The sequence below is a fragment of the Cavia porcellus genome, unplaced genomic scaffold (assembly GCF_034190915.1).
Source record: "Cavia porcellus strain 051 isolate PalLab524CR breed Dunkin Hartley unplaced genomic scaffold, mCavPor4.1 scaffold_16, whole genome shotgun sequence".
Lineage (NCBI taxonomy): Eukaryota > Metazoa > Chordata > Mammalia > Rodentia > Caviidae > Cavia > Cavia porcellus.
Genome location: NW_026947499.1, coordinates 30617491 through 30636047, shown reverse-complemented (window position 1 = coordinate 30636047; position 18557 = coordinate 30617491). Strand labels below are relative to the sequence as shown.

The 18557-nt window shown below is 40.4% G+C and overlaps 1 protein-coding gene and 1 non-coding gene across 2 annotated transcripts in view; both read right to left on the bottom strand.

Moving 5' to 3' along the window:
* Mroh9 (maestro heat like repeat family member 9) overlaps positions 1–18557 on the bottom strand; it is a 66636-nt gene that overhangs the window by 30560 nt on the left and 17519 nt on the right. Inside the window, exons 6-10 of the mRNA XM_063227068.1 lie at positions 14755–14859; positions 11365–11500; positions 8768–8886; positions 5887–6036; positions 2214–2368 (exon numbers count right to left, since the gene is read on the bottom strand). Of these exons, the coding sequence (XP_063083138.1) occupies positions 2214–2368; positions 5887–6036; positions 8768–8886; positions 11365–11500; positions 14755–14859 (665 nt within the window). The remainder of the gene's footprint in view (positions 1–2213; positions 2369–5886; positions 6037–8767; positions 8887–11364; positions 11501–14754; positions 14860–18557) is intronic.
* Positions 4603–4709, bottom strand: LOC111754063 (U6 spliceosomal RNA). The gene has a single exon (XR_002788791.1). It is a non-coding gene; the product is annotated as a U6 spliceosomal RNA (small nuclear RNA).

Genomic DNA, 18557 nt, shown 5'->3' with positions numbered 1-18557 from the left:
TGCAGGACTCATGCTGAGAACCACGTGGACACCAAGTTTCATTTGCTGGGTCTCATTTTCTCACTTCCTGTGGCTGGTCAGATTTTCCATTCTTTTCTGTAGTTTAGCTTAAACTCCAAATCTTGGCTCCCAGCCCCCTCCTTGAGACAGGATGTCACTATGTAGTTCAGGATGACATCGAATTTACTTTGTAGTCCAGGCTGGCCTCAAACTGGGCCTCGGCCTTGTGAGCCAGTGCTGGGATTACAGGCAAGTTCCACAATACACCTCCCCATACCCCTGCCTCCCTGGTGTTTTTCAAATAACATCAAAATGAGGGCTAGAAGGTCTTGCTTATCCTGTTTTCTAATCAAAAGAAGAGTAATGTTTAATTTGCATAAGAATAAGGTGTTAATCTAAAGGATTACAGGATTTGCCAAGGAGAGGAAAAACCATCTGTAATCACAGGGATTTTCTAACTAAAAGAAAGGAAAACATCCCTTGAGTGACAAAGATGACTCTCCAGAGGTTGGATAATCAACTCGGAACACAGTCTATTGCCCTGTTGTCCTGCCCAGAAAGACTCTTTGTATTCTGAATTCTTTGAAATGATTATTAGGATAAGAGCCTGGCCATTTGGAATAAAACCTGATTGATTTTCATCCTATCAAGTCTCCCTTCTGTCTAACTTTTTTTGTTTGTTTTTTGAAACAAGTCCTCATTATGCAGTTCTGGCTGGCCTTGAACTCACTGTGTAGCCCAGGCTGGCCTTGAACTCCTGGCAACCCTCTTGCCTCAGCCTCCCAAGTACTGGGATTACAGATATGCACCACCACACTCAGGCTCTCTTCTGAATATTGGCTGTCCTGTGGCAAGCACTGTTGCATAGGAAGTTATATCTTCCCAGTACATGAGCAAGAAGTAGAGGGATGTGGTTTTTGAAGTTCTAATGCACTGTATCCATTAGAGTCATACTGTTCCACTGGCTCACATTAGCATTTTTTTGGTAAATATTTCTTATGATCCTGGACCACGAATTTCAGATGAACAATCAAGGGACAGGAGACTTCCAATTATATTTGGCAATTTTTAATGTCTCACTTTTTATTGGTGGATAGAAATCTTTTATGTCTACTCTTAATAAACAAGAAAAGAAACCACTCTATGTGTGGATTTTGTTTTCCTTTAGAAAAAAAGAGTAAATTCACCAAATGGGAAAAAAAATCTATTCTCACTTTGAGGACAGGTTTGTTCCTGGAGGATATGCAACAGAACATAATCAAAAGCCTCAGTTAAAGATGACACTGATCATGTCTTGAGGGCCCACTATGTGCTAGTTATTAGCCAAAGCATGAATAGCATTTGTGATTGTGTTATTATAAACAGCTAAGTTAGGTAGAAATGTTGTAGGCAGTTGGACAGGGCTGGGCCCTCAGAAGTCAGTGCAGAAGATGAGAATACATGGAAACTGTGGCTGGAGGTACACCTGAAGAAGATTAAAGTTACAATGGCTAGATTTACATACTTTCCTAAAGGATGAATGAAGGTTTGCAATTATTGGTATCACCGTTTTGAGAGTTCCCAATTGTCTCGTTAGGGGCAGCTATCCTCTCTTACATGACTAAGACTAAGACTAAAAGCCTTTGACAACTAAGACTGGAGCTGGGGATTTAACTCAGTGGCATAGGCACCTACCTGGCAAGCGTGAGGTCATGAGTTTGATCCCTGGTACCAAGGCGCGGGGGAGACAAAACTAAAGACAAAGCTAAAACTAGATTACCATCCAAGGTTAATGATGTCATCCATATGTCCTTGCTATAACTCGATCAATATGACCTAAGTGATTACTTGCAGTCTTATTGGTTGATCATAATTTTGACCCATGTTGTACTCGACTCATGATTTTGCTCTACAAAACCTCCTTTGAGAAGCAGGCTCATTCAGGACCCCTCCTGTCTCTCAGGAGCTATTCCTATTCTGCATTCTTTTCTTCGATAAATTTTCCTACTCTTAACCTCCATTGTTCCTTAGAATTCATTCTTCGACTTGGGGGAGCATGAACTCAGTGTATTTGACATCTAGCATTTTCCCTCTATCAGTATCTAAGTCTTACAATCATCTATATGGCACAAAAATAGATCTCAAAAAAGAAACCAGACAGCCCAAGACTTGAGCCCATGTCACTCTGCCTGTGAGCTGGTGAACAAACATGACAAGGGTGAGGGAGGCCATACCTGTCTGCTGGGACTGGATAGTCCACGAGCTGAAAGATGACACCTTTGGGTGATATTTGTGTTAACAAGGTGACAACCTCCAACAGGACGTCCTTTACAAAGTAAGAAGGATTTCCATTCAGTTGCTTATGAATAGTGTTCACCATCTGAGACACCTGAAAGAGAAAGTTTGCAGGTCAACAAGTCTGCTTTGTGGTCACTTTGATATCAAGCCATTTCTTGGGTGTAACAGTCCAGTCTCTCTTGGTATGAGCATAATAGCAATTAATACACAAGAAATACAAGCAGAAAGTATATTTACTTACATGATGCAAAACGCTTATTTAAATGAAGAATTAAGCTGTGTAGTTATGGATATTGGGATACTTGTTTCAAGAGGCTAGTCTTCATTATATAAGAAGTAGATTAGTAATAGAAAATGCATACCTAGTCCAAATCCTTTAAGAAGAAACTCAAAACAATTGAGTAGAATAGCAATGAAAGAATTTATGCCAAAACAACTTTGTAAAAAGTAAAGACTGTTTGAAGTCACGCATGTACTGAGCCAAGGACAGGCGAAGGAGGGAATGGTGAAACACTGAACCTTTGAACTGTAGTCTCGCATGCTCTACTCACAAGTCCCACGCTAACTTTTTAAAAATTTTTTTCCCATTTGTATACTCTTGAACAAAGAGAATTCTACCTCGGCATGGACTCTGTCTTACATCAATAAAACAAAAGAAAAATCACTGAGGTGTGAGGTGCTCCCAGGACCTCTTCACTTCTAGGCCTTCCTGGTTGTTCTCCTATTTTAGATGTAGGAAATCTCTAAACAAGCTCTGTCACTGTGTGCTCAACTACAGGAAGGGTGGTTTGTTTGAATTCCCAAAGAAAGACTTAATGCACTAGATTTACTTAACGATTGTAAGCCTATGTGTTGTTTGTAAAATTTAGGAGACGTTCAGGACATTTTTAACCAAATGCAATTTTTCCTTATAACCGACTTTAACTCCTTTTAGGAATATACTTTATTCAGTAGTTTCACTGTTTGTGAGAGCTGTGGTGATCATTTAAGTCGATTAACCACATTAATCTGGGCAGGCGGCCAGGGCCCCACACCCAGTCCTCTCATGTGTCAGGAACTTCATCCACAAAGCAAGTGTTGAGGCCTGGAGGGCACATACGGTTCATGGCATTTTATCATTCTCTGGCCTTCTGTGCCATCACTGTTTCAGCTAAGTGGCCGTCCTGGTGGAGCTTTCTGACACCTCACTGAATTCCAGGTGCATGAGTCGTCATGAGCGCTCTAATGACGGGGGCCACAAGAGCCACAGAAGACTCTACTATTGCAAGTGTATTCTAAGCTCCATTGTCCCATGGGCTTAGCTTATAAAACACAAACCCCAAGAAAAAAAATCATTAAAACTTTCAAGATGGCAACCACAGAACCCTAAACAAAGTTGAGGGGATCTGACTTGGAGCCCTGTGCAATGTACAGGACGCAGGCCCAGGAGCACACCCTGATGGGGACAGGAGGCTGAACTCCCAGTACCCTCTCCTGAATCCCCGCCTGCCCAGATTAATGTGGTTATTACAAAAGTAGGTTAGTTACTGGAAGGGGAGGTTCTTCTTAAAAGGAGGAGAGTGGCTCCCTCCTCTCTGCTCTGCCCTTTCTCTTGCTGTATCAAGAAGCGTTCTTCCCCATTTGCAGCAGTGCAAATGCGTCAATCTCTGCTCATTACAGTTTACACATGATGACAGCAACACAAACAGCAATCATGCTTTGGGGTCTTTCCTAGCACACCAATGAGGTAAACAATTTTAACAGAATATGTGAATGACAAGAAGTGAAATAAAAACAGCTGAGTCAGGCTTTTTTTGTTTTTTGTTTTGGTTTTTTTGAGACGGAAGTTTCACTATGTGGTTCAAGCTGGCTTTGGATTCACTATGTAACTCAGGCTGGCCTCAGATTTGCCTCCGCTTCCCAAGGGCTGGGATTACAGGCGTGTGCCACCATACCTGGCAACTGAGTTAGTTTTGTGTAGTGTTCTATTTTTCTGCTTCTGGAGAGAATGAAATCCATACACATGTATGAAATATCAGTTGCATTATTTTAGCGATTGTATACGTGAGTTAAATGCGCTTATTTATTTATTTGTACTGGGAATTGAGCCCAGATCCTTTGCACTGAGCTATATCCTCAGCTCTTTTAATTTTATCTTTTTATGTTTTTAACATCAATGTTCTGTTTTTATTAGTACATGTTTACTGTATATGTTGTTTACATTTATAGGGAGTAAATATATGTTCTCAGCAGACCTTGATTCTCTTTCCCGCTCTGGATCCTTTTCTCCTATGTTCTTCACTATCATTATTATTGTTGTTATTACTATTTAGCTCATGTTTGTGAAAAAATATGGACTGCTTTACAAATTTATCTGTCATCCCTGTGCAGGGGCCATGCTAATCTTCTCTGCATTGTTCCAATTTTAGGATATATGCTGCTGAAATGAGTGCCCTTCTTATTTTTTTATTTTGAGAAAGTGTCTTGCTGAATCACTAAGTTGTCCAAGCTGAGCTCAAATTCATGATCCTCTTGCCTGAGCGATACAAAGTACTAGGACTACAGGAGTGCACCATCACATCCACCTAAATGCTCTTGCATTTACATTTACAACTAGCACTAGATAATACAACATGGATAGCAAATCTGTACTAGTAATTTAAAATTTTAATTATTCTTTTTTTTATTTATAAAGACATTAAATGGCAAACAAGAAGTCCTTGATGACTTGAGTGAGGATAAAGAGAGAGAGAACTTCACAAGCTTAGCCATTCGATGACAGTTCTCCCTACATTATGAGGGCACAGTCCCATATTTCATTCTGTACTAAGTCTCACAAACCAGTCACCCTGCATCAAGGTGAAGGTCCTTGAAACTCAAGGGCTATCCAGGAGGTTTAATCATGACTCTGCTGTGTTATTGTTACTAGCACATTTATTTAAAAAAAAACTAAATCAAATATAATAAAATATTATACTTTAGTATGGTTGGCAGGTAAAAATTAGTCCCTAGGGGCTGGGGATTTAGCTCAGCAGCATAAGTGCCTGCCTTGTAAGCAGTCGTGAGTTCGATCCCCGGTACCGATAAAAACAAAAAAGACAAAAAACAAAAAAGAAAATTAGTCCCTAGAATTTCCTGCATGCTTGAAATATTTCACAAAAAACCTCATTTTATAAAAGTGACATAACAAACAATGACAAATGTGTGTGAAAAGAAATAGACATGTAACAAAGTCAAAACTACACTACAGCTAAATTTTCAAAACGGTCTGTATGCCCATCAACAAATGAACAGATAAAGAAATGTGATATTCATTTATAATGGTGTACCACTCAGCCATAAAAAGGAAACATTTGAGTCATTTTAGGAAAATGGGTACATCCTGAGACCATAATGCTAAGCGAAATAAGCAAGAATGAAAGGTTCAATATCACATGGTTTCTCCTATATGAGGAACCCAAATTTAAATGATTAAGAGCAATAAATGGATAGAAAATGGAGGTAAAATTTCTGGAGATGGGAAGGGGACCTGGAACGGGGGAAAGGGAAGACAGAAAGAGGGAGGGGAAGTAAAATGCTTAAGAGATAGATGCACTTTGGAAATGTCAAGTACTTTGTCAAGCACCTTACCCTGGTGATCTTTTGTGCATGGCATTTCAGAGTCAGTTTCAGTATCACTGCTGCTCTGATTGTCGTATCTTGATCAGATGTTGAGAGTTTCGTCAGGAGATGCAACACAAAGTCTGTCAGCATGGAGGGCAATAAAATTTGTCCTAGAATCTAAAACCAAGAAGACAAAGGTGACTTTTGGCCTGTGGACAGCACAAAATTTTCATGGGCTATGTGGGTCCCTTTTACAAGTGTTAGTATAAAGATGATTTCAATCTAAAAATGATTTAATTTTTTTCTCATGGTTTTAAAACAACTCAACTGTTCAAGCATTGTGGTAAACTTCTTCACTTTTGAAAATAAATTTGCTAAATCAGAAACAAGTGTGCTGGGCATGGTGGCATACCCTTTAAAACCCAAAGCTCTCTGAGGCTGAGGCAAGATGAAACTCTTTGCTCTTCTTGGTGGCTTCCGAATTTATGCTAAGATGGCAACTCATGGAGGCACTTAACTGGCTTCAGAATGGGACCTGGCTGTACCAGAAAGAGCAACTATGGGATCTGAGTGTTGGGGCTTTGGGCTACGTGACAGCAGCCAGAGTGCTGGAGGAGGAGTCTGGCTGAATACTCGATGACTTAGTCATGCGCTGAGGTCAGAACAGCCCAACAAAAACTCTGCACAGTGATACTCAGGGACACTCCTGGGTGGTGATTCACACCGATAGACTGAGAGGGGGGATATCCTGAGGACAAACTCATGACCTTGCACTTGCCAGGCAAGTGCCGCTGAGCTGTATTCTTGGCCTGCTTAACCTCTTTGTTAAATTTATATCACCCAAAATTGAGACCAAAAAACCCCTACAAATGAGACTTTCTCAAGGATATCAAGCTGTCAATACATCCCAAATCTCAGTCATCCTCACAGGGCCTCTACACTGACCTACTGGAGAAGGATGATGAAGTCCTGACAATCAACAAGAGGAGAAACCTGAGGAGATTTACAGTTACGTGTTCAATTTATTCATCTTCACATGGCACAATGTCCCAAAGATTCACCTTTATATAAACCTGGAGCTCTGTGATAGACCCTCCAGGCATGACAGTCAGCAAGAGTGGGGACCTTAGCCAGGTGTGGTGGCTCTTGCCTGTAATCCCAGCACTCGGGAGGCTGAGGCAGGAGGATCATTGCAAGTTTGAAACCAGCCCAGGCTACAAAGTAAGCTCAAGGCCAGCCTGAACTGCATAGAGAGACCCTGTCTCAAAAAGACAATAAAATAAAATAAAATAAAGAGTAGGGACCTTAACTCCTTCTCCTTAGCAGGAGGTAGACAAAAAGACACAGCGTTCTAGTGCTCTAAGTGATTTTAGGGTCTGAACTCTTGTTGAAGGGAATGTTAGGCAGGAAATTAGACATCAGCAGATTACAAGAGGAGACTACATGAAAAGCAAAGAAGATGGGATTTTCCCTCCTAATTATTAGTTATAAATAATCCAAACAAGTTTTTAGTTTTAACCTATGTCCAAAAGAACATACCCTTCTCTGAGCATGCTGATAAGATCCAGTGCCATTATACTAAAATTTTTTTGCATTTTTATAAATCACACATAAATATCTGATCTATTTGTCTGTAGTCTTAATAAAAAATTATAGTTTTTAAAGAAAAAAAAAAAGATCCAGTGCCAGGATTCAAAATGATTAAATGGAAATATTCCACCTACACAGCTTTCTGGTTCTTTAAGGTGAATCAAAATAAACCCATTTGTCCTTATAACAGAATAATGACTGTGGAAGGAGGGAATGATGTTCCCTGCAGGTCTACTGAATCAGATAAATGGAGCCTGAGCCTTTATTTGGAGCAATTGCCATCTTGGCACTTGCTTGCCCTCTCCCATGAGGGTGTATGTTCTGGCTCACTTCCTTTTTGTAGTAAGTTCTCTCACTTCTACAAAGCTTTTTTTGTGTGTGTGTTGGCTTACTACCTTCACTAAGAACACAAGGACTGAGCCAGATGTGTTGGCACACCCTTACAATCCCAGTACTCTGGAAATTTGCCTGCCTAGGTAATATAGCAATTTAGGGAGACCCAATCTTAAAAAAAAAATAAAAAATAAAAAAAACTTGGGATGCAGTTCAGTACAAAGGTCCTGGGTTCCACCTGCTGGTACCATGAAGTATCATTGCTTCAGCAAATTCTCAACCTCCCACAATTTCTACCACTTCAGTATGGGAAGAGAAACATTACTTGACATATATGGAGTTTTAGGAGAAGCCCCTAGACCCTCCCACCCCATAAAATGAGCTAACTTGAAGGAGCTCCCCACCCACTGACAGCAGGCTTGGGCCTTGCTCCATGATATCTCAGCCTGTGGATCGATCTCGGGGAGAGAGAGGGTTCAGAACAGTTTCATGGGCATAGGGAATACAACAGTGTAGAAATCATCCACCTGACACTAAGATTTGACTGTAAATTATCATGTTTTGAACTCTTGTAGTTCTTTTAAATTAAAATCTAAGTCAAAGTATCATTTTGATTTTTGCTAAATAAATTACTATAGTTTTGAAAAGCTTCTTGATTGGTGACTCCATTAATTTTGCTAAATAATCAGAATTTCCCCAGCTTTAGTGAAACAGAAAGAAATGTAACTATGAAACACCTACTCATTAGTGTTGTACAACCACTAAATAATATAAATGGTTATATTTGAGAAAAATAGGCACTGTTGTTATTAATAGGGATAAAAATCAGGAAACCAAGTGCTCTGTATATTATTTACCCTTCGCCTCAACTATATTTTTAAAATGAAAAAATATTTATGAAAAACATAAACTATGTTGAAAGAGGTTGCCTCTAAGAATAATAACGTGAAAGAAAAGCCATGGGATAACGTGGAGGCCGAGATACCTGAGCAAGTTTAGTTTGGTCGTGTTTCAAGACTGCCTGTCGGAATTCAGAATCAGAAATCAGGGAGCAGTAATTTCCACACTCATATTGCATTGTAGCTTTGTATTTCTGGAAGTCTTCTGTACTAAGGAAAAGGGTTGCAGGTTTTCATTTGATAATGACATCGCTATTTCCAACTTCTCTTTCCTGCCCAATTCTAGAGATCTGAAGTTTTCAGATGTTTGACTGTTCAGATAGTTTAGTCGCATAAAATATCATGATGGCACGGAGCCAGAATTTATAAACTATTTAAAGGAAGCCATGTGAAATATGCATGAAGGACATAAATAATTTTAATGGATTCACTGATACCATATACATTTAAACATCAAACGCAGTAGACTTCAGTGCACTAGAAAAAACTGTTGCCAAATTATTCATCAGAGAGCAAAGCTGGAGGCTGTTTGTTTATTTGTTTTGAGACAAGGTCTCACTATGCATTCTCCTGGTTGGTCTCCAATTCCTGGTGATCCTCCTGCCTCAGCCTCCCAAATACTGGGATTACAGCCATGCTTTACCACACCATGTACAAAGTCAGAGACATTTTGAAAAGAGCTGAGGAATGATATCCCAGGAAAGTCAGAAATTCTCAGTAAAAGCTTCAGATTACTGATGTTTTTAGTTCCAATAAAGGTGGGTTTCAAAGACTTTTGTTTTTTAAGAGCTGTACAGAGATCTAATTGACATACAACAATTAAAATACACAACTCAGTAAGTTCTGTGTTTATATGCACCCAACTGAACACATTGTCACAGTCAAAACATGAACATGTCTCTTGCCCCCAGCATTCTTCCTGCCCTGTACTTCTTCAAACCTTTTCCTCCAACCTGCCCCCTCACTCCAGGGCAGCCAAGGTTGGGTTCACCGATCTTATGTAAGTGAAGTCGTAAATCATGTGCTCTTTTTGACCCCTTTCACTCATCACAGCTATTGAGATTGACCCATATCATCGTATGTATCAGGAACTCATTCCTTTTTTTTTTAACCAATGAATACTCCTCTCTATGTCACAACCTCCTTATACATTCACCTGTGGATAGACATTTGTGTTGTTTCCTATTTGGGGCTGTTACACATTAAGGTACAACAAACATTGAAATGCAAATGTTTGTATGAGTATTATTATTATTTTTTGGTATCGGGGATCGAATTCACAACCTTGCACTTGCCAGGCAGGTGCTTATGTCCCTGAGCTAAATCCCCAGCCCCCGTTTGTATGAATATTTGCCTTCATTTTCTCAGGGACATACCACGTAGTGGAATGAATAGATAATATGGTAGTTTTTGTTTGACTTTTTAGGACAGTGCTAACTTAGTTTCCATCAGCAATGTGGAAGTATTTGAGCTGCAGTTGTTATACATACTTAGCAACACAGTGTATGCTATACTTCTTCAATAGCACATCCTTAGTAACATATCCTAAATAATACACTGTATGGTTTCAATTTTAGACATTCTAATGCATTAATAACAGTGTCTCACTGTAGCTTTAATTTACTTATATTTAAAGACTATACAGTTTGTTGAACATCATTTGATGTGCCTTTGCCACCTGCATTCCTTTGGTGAAATGACTTCAGTTATGATTTTTTGGTTTGGCCATCTTTTTTCTTACTGATTTTTTTTTTTTTTTTTTTTGTCTTTTTGCTTTTTATCCGTACCGGGGATCGAACTCACGACTGCCTGCTTGCAAGGCAAGCACTTATGCCGCTGAACTAAATCCCCAGCCCCTTTTCTTACTGAATTTTGAATGTTCTTTTTAAACTCTGGACATAGCTTATCAGCTATGTAATTGCAAGTATTTTCTTCTAGTCCCTGCCTTACCTACTAATACTGTCTCCCATGCAGTAGAAATAACTGATTACTTTTTTACATAAGTAGTGTGCTAAAAAAAAACTTTAAGAAATAACACTTTAGAAAGTGAAGCTGTAACCAGGCATGGTGGTGCACATCTGTAACCCCAGCACTTGGGAAGCTAAGGCAGAAAGATGGCTGGGAGTTTGAGGCCAGCCTAGGCTACATAATGAGTTTGAGGCCTCAGTTACAAAGCAAGACTGTCTCAAAACAACAACAGTGAGCACTGGGCATGGTAGTACATGTCTGTAATCTCACTACTCAACAGGAGGATGACAAGTTAGAGGCTGGGGATACAGCTCAGTGGCCGTAACTGCCTGGCAAGCATGAGGTCATGAGTTCAATTCCTAGCACCAAAAACAAAAAACCAAACAAAAACCCCCAAAACAAAAACAAACAACAAAAAAACACCTCAAAAACAAAAACCAAATTTGAGGTCAGCGTGGGCTACATTGTGAGTTCAAGGCCAGCTTGAACTACATAGTGAGATCCTGCCTCAAAAAACTAAAACCAAACCAAACCAAAACACACACATACATACACACAGACTCAAAAAAAAACAAAACCAAAACCCTAGGAAGCAAAGCTATGGTAAGGCAGGATTTAGAAATTCATAGACACAGAGCCTTCCAGGTACTTACGAATACAAGAATTAGAGACAGATTTGTAGCGACCTGTAGAAAAGATGGTGACCCATTCTTACCCATCTGACGTTTTGCAATGGAGAGGAGGTAATACATTGCCAGGGCTGCTTGATGTACAATTGCAAAATCACCATGGGAATATGAAAGAGACAGCTCTGCTGCCAGGATACCTACACATGGAGCATCAACACTTATCTATAAAAAAAAATTTAAAAATTGTCTATAGAAACAAAAGAGAAAATTCATTTGTTATGCACAATCCACAGTGAATGTCTACATCTGATCTCCTAGTTTTCAGAATAGGATTACAGGGGAAACCTCAGAGTTTTAAAGTCAGTATTCAAATCCTAGTTCTGTTACTGAACTTCAATTTTCTCATCTGTAAAATGAAGGCAAACAAATGCCACCTTGTAACAGTTCCTGAGGGGACAAAGGGGTAACATTTATGACACAGTCCTAGAAAAGTGCTGAAAACAATAGTAATCAACTAGTGTTAGTTTATATTCCATAAAGCAGGTAGCAATTTGTAGGTACAGATTATAGGGAGCAGCAGAAGCTGGAGATCGATCATACATTTAGCACCTAAGAAAGGCCAGCCCTGAGAACGTGGAGAGCCCAAAGCAAGCCACATGACCAAGCTGTTCCAGCTCCAAGAAGGCACAAGGCCGAGGCCCACCAGGCTAACAAGTTGCTAGGCAAAAGGGTTGAAGTTGACATCCTCCCCCTGAGTGCATACAGTGGTTGGGCAGTTCCTTTTCTCCCATCAGGAGAGAGGGCTCCACCTGACCTCAGTTTTTCTCTTTTCTTTATCTTCCCGTCCTCTCACTGTCCATCCCCCGGGAACATTGAGAGCTACACTGGCTCACAGCAACAGCTGTGGAGTAGTGTAGTGCGTGGGTTTCCAAAATCATCTTCTTTTTCTTCGTCTTCTTCTTCATCTTCGCCTTCGTCTTTGTCTTCATCTTCTTCGAAAGTATTTCACTGTGTAGTTCAGCCTGGCCTTCAATCACTATGCAGTCCAGACTGGCTGTGAACTCATGTCAATTTTCCTGCCTTAGGCTTCCAAGTGCTGGGATTACAGGCATGCACCACCATGCCTGGTTCCAAAATCTTTAATGTTCCCTTTTCACATATGAAACACTTTAGGTGACTCTGTATGTTGCAGTACAAATATGATTTTTTTTCCTGGAGTTCACCTGACTTTTTCCAAAGAAATTCATTTTCTTAAAAATTCAAAGCACTTGCTCCTGATGTAAAAACTACTACCACAGCATTTATGTATTTCTTCTGACCACTTGTTTGACACATAGGCTGCTCAAATATTTAGGACTTTTATCTTGACAGACATGTCTGGTCAGGTCAAATGTAATTAGAGAAGGAAATGCAGATAGAAAGAAAGAGGGGAACAATGAAAGAGAGATGGAAAGAAAAAGAGGAAAGATCAAGGAGAAAGCCACATCTGTGGAGCTATGGATATCCTTACCAATTTTCTCCTGCATGTTTATAAACAGCAATTGCCTCTCTCCACGCAGTTGTAGAAAACTGGTGGCATGGCCTGCAGGGTGCTTTTATCTCTAACATGAATGGTTACTTTTCCTAGGTAGGTAGCTTGGTGCTTGAGAGCAAGTGTTGGTAGCAAAATGAAGAGAAAATTTAAAAGGTTGATTTACATCTTTTTTGTCATTGCACTGCTAAGATCTAAAGCCAGGGCCTCACATATGCTAGGCAAGTACTCTACCACTGAGCTACACTGCTAGCTCTCTGATCTAGATTTATTGTCTTATATATCTGGTATCTACTTGTACAAGGAGAATGGATATTGTCTTAGTAGCTGTTTCATTTCTGAGACAAAATATACAACACCCAATGTTAGAGAAGAAAAGGTTTATTTTAGCTCAGAATTTATAGATGTTTCAGTTAGCAGTCAGCTGGGTCTAAGGCAAGGTGGCATGGAAGAGGGGCATCACAGAGGAGAAATAGTCCCTGGCACAGCAGGCAGGAGGCAGCAAACATGCAGCAAGCCTCCCTTTCCCTTTTATTCCATCCAGGCTACAAGTGTTTTGGTTGGTGCTATCTACACCCATCATGGACCCTCCCATTATCCATACTCAGAACTATGCCAAACCAATCAGCAGGCTAATTTAGTATCATACACCCTAGATCCAACCAGCTCTGAATATCTGAGCCTTTAGGGGAACATCTAGATACATGATATAGCAGTATGCGAAGGCAGCATAACAAATGCTTATTTGTGACCCCCTGTATACATAACTACTTCTGAAGTTACTCAAGTAACCACACATGCAATTAGTAGAGTATGTTTTAACATCCCTTGAAGGGTGAGTTGGAAGCAGATGGTAATATCAAATATACACATAATGTGAGGCTTCTGAGAAAGCAGAATGATGCCAAAGTTCAGAAAACCTCGGTACACACCTACTTGTTCTCCATATAGAAGTCAACATTTAAAGAACCTTATAATACCCCAATATTTGTGAAGTTGTGGAAGGCATCACAATAGTCACAAGAGTACAAATTGAAGGACAGTTAGCATTACTAAACTTCTCACACTTTTTGACCTGCCCATTATCTTTCTAAGCATTTCTGAGTACACACTCATATACTTTCACAAAGATGGTCATTTTTATTGTTTGAAGTAGAGAAAATTAAATTTCAAATTATTATTCATCAACTGAAATGTACTTAAGCAGATGCTAATGCATAATGACTATGGGATGTATAATGTGTCTGAAAGAATGAAATAATCTACAGACTTTAAGATGAAATCATCAGCGTTCAGTGAAAATATTAACTGTAGAACTATCTATAGCTATGATATGACTTTTATAAAGAAATACAAGGCAATAAAGCCATATGTCTGTGTGTGTGTGTGTGTGTGTGTGTGTGTGTGTGTGTGTGCATGTGTGTGAGTGTGTGTGTACATGTGGGTGTATAAACAGCAGGGGCTTGGCTGACCACATCACATTGACAGGGCTGGGGCAGCGTGAAAACAAAAAAGTAAAGATAGACTTACGCTCTAATGTTTTACAGCGAAAGTTCTTGAGAACTGCTTGTATAAATTTAAAACAAACAACGATTTAAAAAGTCTCAGAAAAAAGAAAAACATAGGAAGATTAAAATGGAAAAAATTATAAGGTTACAAATGACACTGATTGTGGGCCACAGAGGACAGTCTAGAGAGTCACTGTAAACCTGATTTTAACACACTCATCCTGTTTCTGTGCAGGACAGTGCGTCTTAACCAATTCTTTGAGAAATCTCTCTCGGATTGACTCCTACTGGGGGTAGGATACTGATTCCATTCCAGATACCCTAACTTCCGGCACAGTAATAACAAGCAGGTATCTAGCACCCTTAAGGCCTAAGGCGTGGCAAGCAGCACCATAGAAGTTCAGACTCAGGTGGCATTACTGAGCTCTGTGACTTACATATTCCATGGCTTTCTTGGATGCAAATCTTAACACCCTTTTGATGATCACCAGTACTCTTTCTTGCAGGTACGATTTGTCTTCACTCATCCACACAGTCATTTCCTGTTGAAAAGGCAGTCATATTAGAGCCATGGTGCTCCATGTCCTCAGGCCTCCTCCTCCTACCCTCCACCTTCATTTCAGGGGTCCCTCTGGTCTCCTCATTTATTCATACTTAGCCTAATCTTATCTCAAACATACAGACAACAAGCAGCTGGTGTACTATCTCACCTACAATAGTAACTTCACCTGGGTTTTATTTTATTTATTTTATCTAAATTATTCACATCCAGTACAGTCACTTTGTCAGGCCTCATGGAAAGTTTAGTACGAGGCTATGATGTGGTAATCAGCTGCTCCACTTTTCTTTTTCTTAAGTACATAGTCTCCTTTTTTAAAAATCGTAGAGCCAGTGTGGTGGCGCATGCCTATAATCCCAGCGCTCGGGAGGCTGAGGCTGTGTGTTTAAGGCCAGTTTGGGCTACATAAGTGAGTTTAAGGTCAGCCTGCATTACATAGTGAGACACTGTCTTAAAAAAAAATCATAGAGTCTGCTTTGCAGCTTTAAAAGAGATTAAAATGTCATCCTATCTCAGAATTCTTCTGCACATTCACCACGATCCCATCCCCGAAATATCCTGACTCTTGGATAGAGAGTACATTACTGGACACAGCTTAGTTAGAAACTTTCTTCTAATTTTGATTCAAATCTTTCTGTTCATTATATTGTTCTCAACACTACACACAGGCACATACGTTATGTTGGGGAGGGAATACGACTGCGCATGGTCCATATGTCAACCATGGCTTCTTCAGGCAGACCATGGAGTCCATTGTATCTATGCCAACAGTGGACAGCTCTCATCCGCTTCATCTGCTCCTGTTTGGCATACTGTTTTGAACTACATTTCTCAAGGAGGAAGCCTGCCTGCATCTCCGAAGGCCCACTTCTGTCTTCTCAGGGAGTGATTTCAGCTCTCTGTGAGAACCAAGCTTTCTTAGGCTTGGCAGTTAGGAAAACAAAGTGGTTAAATAAGACTCCCAAGTTACACAGTTTCCTTCGCATAATATTAGCATGGCACATATTATTGCTCCTCTTTCTGTTTTCCTAACTCCAAAATGAGAGAAATACTGGCAACTTCATCATAGGAACATTTTAGAGACTAAATGAGATAACCTGATATATTCATCTTAGTGCCTGACAAAAAATGCTCAAAAAGTGAGAGCTATTTTGATAGCAGCAGAAGGTGGTTGATAGAGAATGCAGGGGAAGAGAGAGAGAGAGAGGGAGAAAAAATATCATTTTAAAGGGTTTTGAGGATAGCATTCTTTAAATTAACAAAGAACATCTGGCTCCATTTGGCCACATTCCACATTTTTGTTGTCCTTCAAATTCTTTCTTATTTTCAAGGACACCTGTCCATCTTTGCTTGGATATATCTGCATACCCCGTGGATTCTCGGGGAAGATAAATGGATCTGTTTTCTTAGTGTTTCTGGTGCTATCATGTTAGGAATGCAAAATTAAGAACTTAAGACATCACTGCTATCCTTGTCTTTGGCTGGGACATTTAAAATGCAGTGAGCTCTTGGTTGTGAGAAGAAGGGTTTTGGTTAGTCTGGCCTTCCTTTGATGTGTAGTGTCACACTGAGGTGGTAATGGGGTCCCCAGGACATCAGGCAGCCCCGTCCTATTGTTTTGTTGGCCCGAGATCACCCAGGAACTCACACAGGTTGAGTCTCGTGCCTGTGACTCTCCCTGGCTGGAGTTTCACATTGATGGCCACACACTCTGTGGTCTTGGGGCCACCTATTGCTGTGGCCACACTCTGCACTGCCCTAGCAGGAGCTCTCTGCGGTGCATCTGCCCCGGTGACAAGTCTTTCCCTGCATCTCCAGGATATGTGACATCTTTTGAAATACAGGCAAAGGCCACCATGGCACCACAGCTCTTGTACTGTGTGTGCCTGCAGAAGCTTGTACCTTCCAGAAGGGTGGGTTGAGTCACATGTGGGCCTCCTTGAGTCTTAGCCTGGATAGTGCAGGAGCTGTACAGGAATTCAGGGAACAGAGTTCCCAGTCGGTAGGGAATAGCATGCTGAGGTCCTGTGGGCATCTCTCTGGAAACCTTGTCCTTCAGGTCCTAGCTTGTCTCCAAAATGACCTTGAAGGTCTTTCTCCTACTGTCTTCTCTCTGTATTAACCTTTCTAGCACAGAGTTGCTTGACCACATCTTTCTTTACTCTCCACTTTATTTTTCACACATCCAAGTATTTCCACTCTGCTTCCCTTTTCTTCATAAATTTCACTTTTAAATGGTTTCTCTCCTCTCTTTACTGTGAACAGCCAGAAAGAAACTGTGCAGCACTTTGAACATTTTACTGCTCAGCGATTTCATCTGCCACATGTCCTAGTGCATCACTCTGAAGATGTTAGAACACAAATTCCTCTGTGTTTTTACAACTGTGTAACAAAGATGGCCTTTATTCCAGTTTATCTATCTGCTTCCTCATTTCATTCAAGATCCCATGAATGGTCTTTATTTTCCATTTTTCTACCACCACTCTGATCACGACCACTTAAGTAATCCCTAAGAAGATTTTGGATACTGATGTTTATTGTCATTTTGATCTGCTGGGAGCTACCTTGGGATAGTAAAGTACACTTTTGGGTATGTCAGGATGGGTCAGGATGGAAAGGTGACCTGGGGTAATAATATCTCGTCTTTGGGTCCTTCTTCTCTGGTACTGTTCTCCGGTCTGCTTCCCAGCTGTAATGAATTGAGCAGTTTTATTCTTTCCTGCCCTTACCCCATGATGTTCTGTCTTGGAGCCAGTCAATAATAGACTGAACCTTCTGAAACTGTGAACCAAATAAAATATTTTTCCCTTTTAAATTGGGAGTGTTGTATATTTAGTCTCAGCAACAGGAAAGTTGACTAATAGAAAACAGATACTTCAGAAGCAGGGTTATTGCTATAACTACTTGACCAGATGGTTTAGATTTTGGAACTGGATTGTGGATTTTGAATTGTCTGGAAGTTTGTACAAGTGGGCTAGAGGAGCTCTAGACTGGTTAAACAGAGCCGAAAGGGTGATTTCAGTCAGAGTCCAGTGAACCAGAAGGGTGATATGAATGAGGACAGTAAAGGTTAAGCTCATGAGTTTCCAGTTGGGAGTGAGGACTCTGTTGGGAAGGGGCTATGGATGTTACACTCTGGCAAAAAAAAAAATGGTTTGCATGTTTCTCATGTCAGGAGACTTGGAATCTCGAGATACAGGCAAAGTGTTGTTGGGTTTAAGGGTGATAAACTTATCTGAGAGAGGAAGTTTCAAGAGAGCCCAACATTCAGGCTGTGGCGTGGTAGCTGCTTTTGACCAGAAGTGTCTGGATATGTGCACAAGCGTGTGTGTGGATGTGTACATGCGTGTGTGTTACCCCAGAGCCTTTGCATTAAGCTACATTCTCAGACCTTTTCTCTCTCTCTCTTTTAATCTTGAGACCAGGTCTTGCTAAATTGCTAAACTACCGTGTCTAGGTTCAAATTTTCAATCCTGCCTCAGAATTTCAGAATACTGGGATTACAGATGTGCACTATCACCTACAGTCTGACAAGGTTTATAGTGAAAATCAGGAGCAAAAAGCAGAGCAGAAACATTGAAGTTGGTATCAGAGAACCTTGTATAAAACTGGGATCAAAGGAAGTTTGGTTGTTGAGATTAATGGCATTCAAAAGAAACCAAGTACTTTGATCAGAGATAA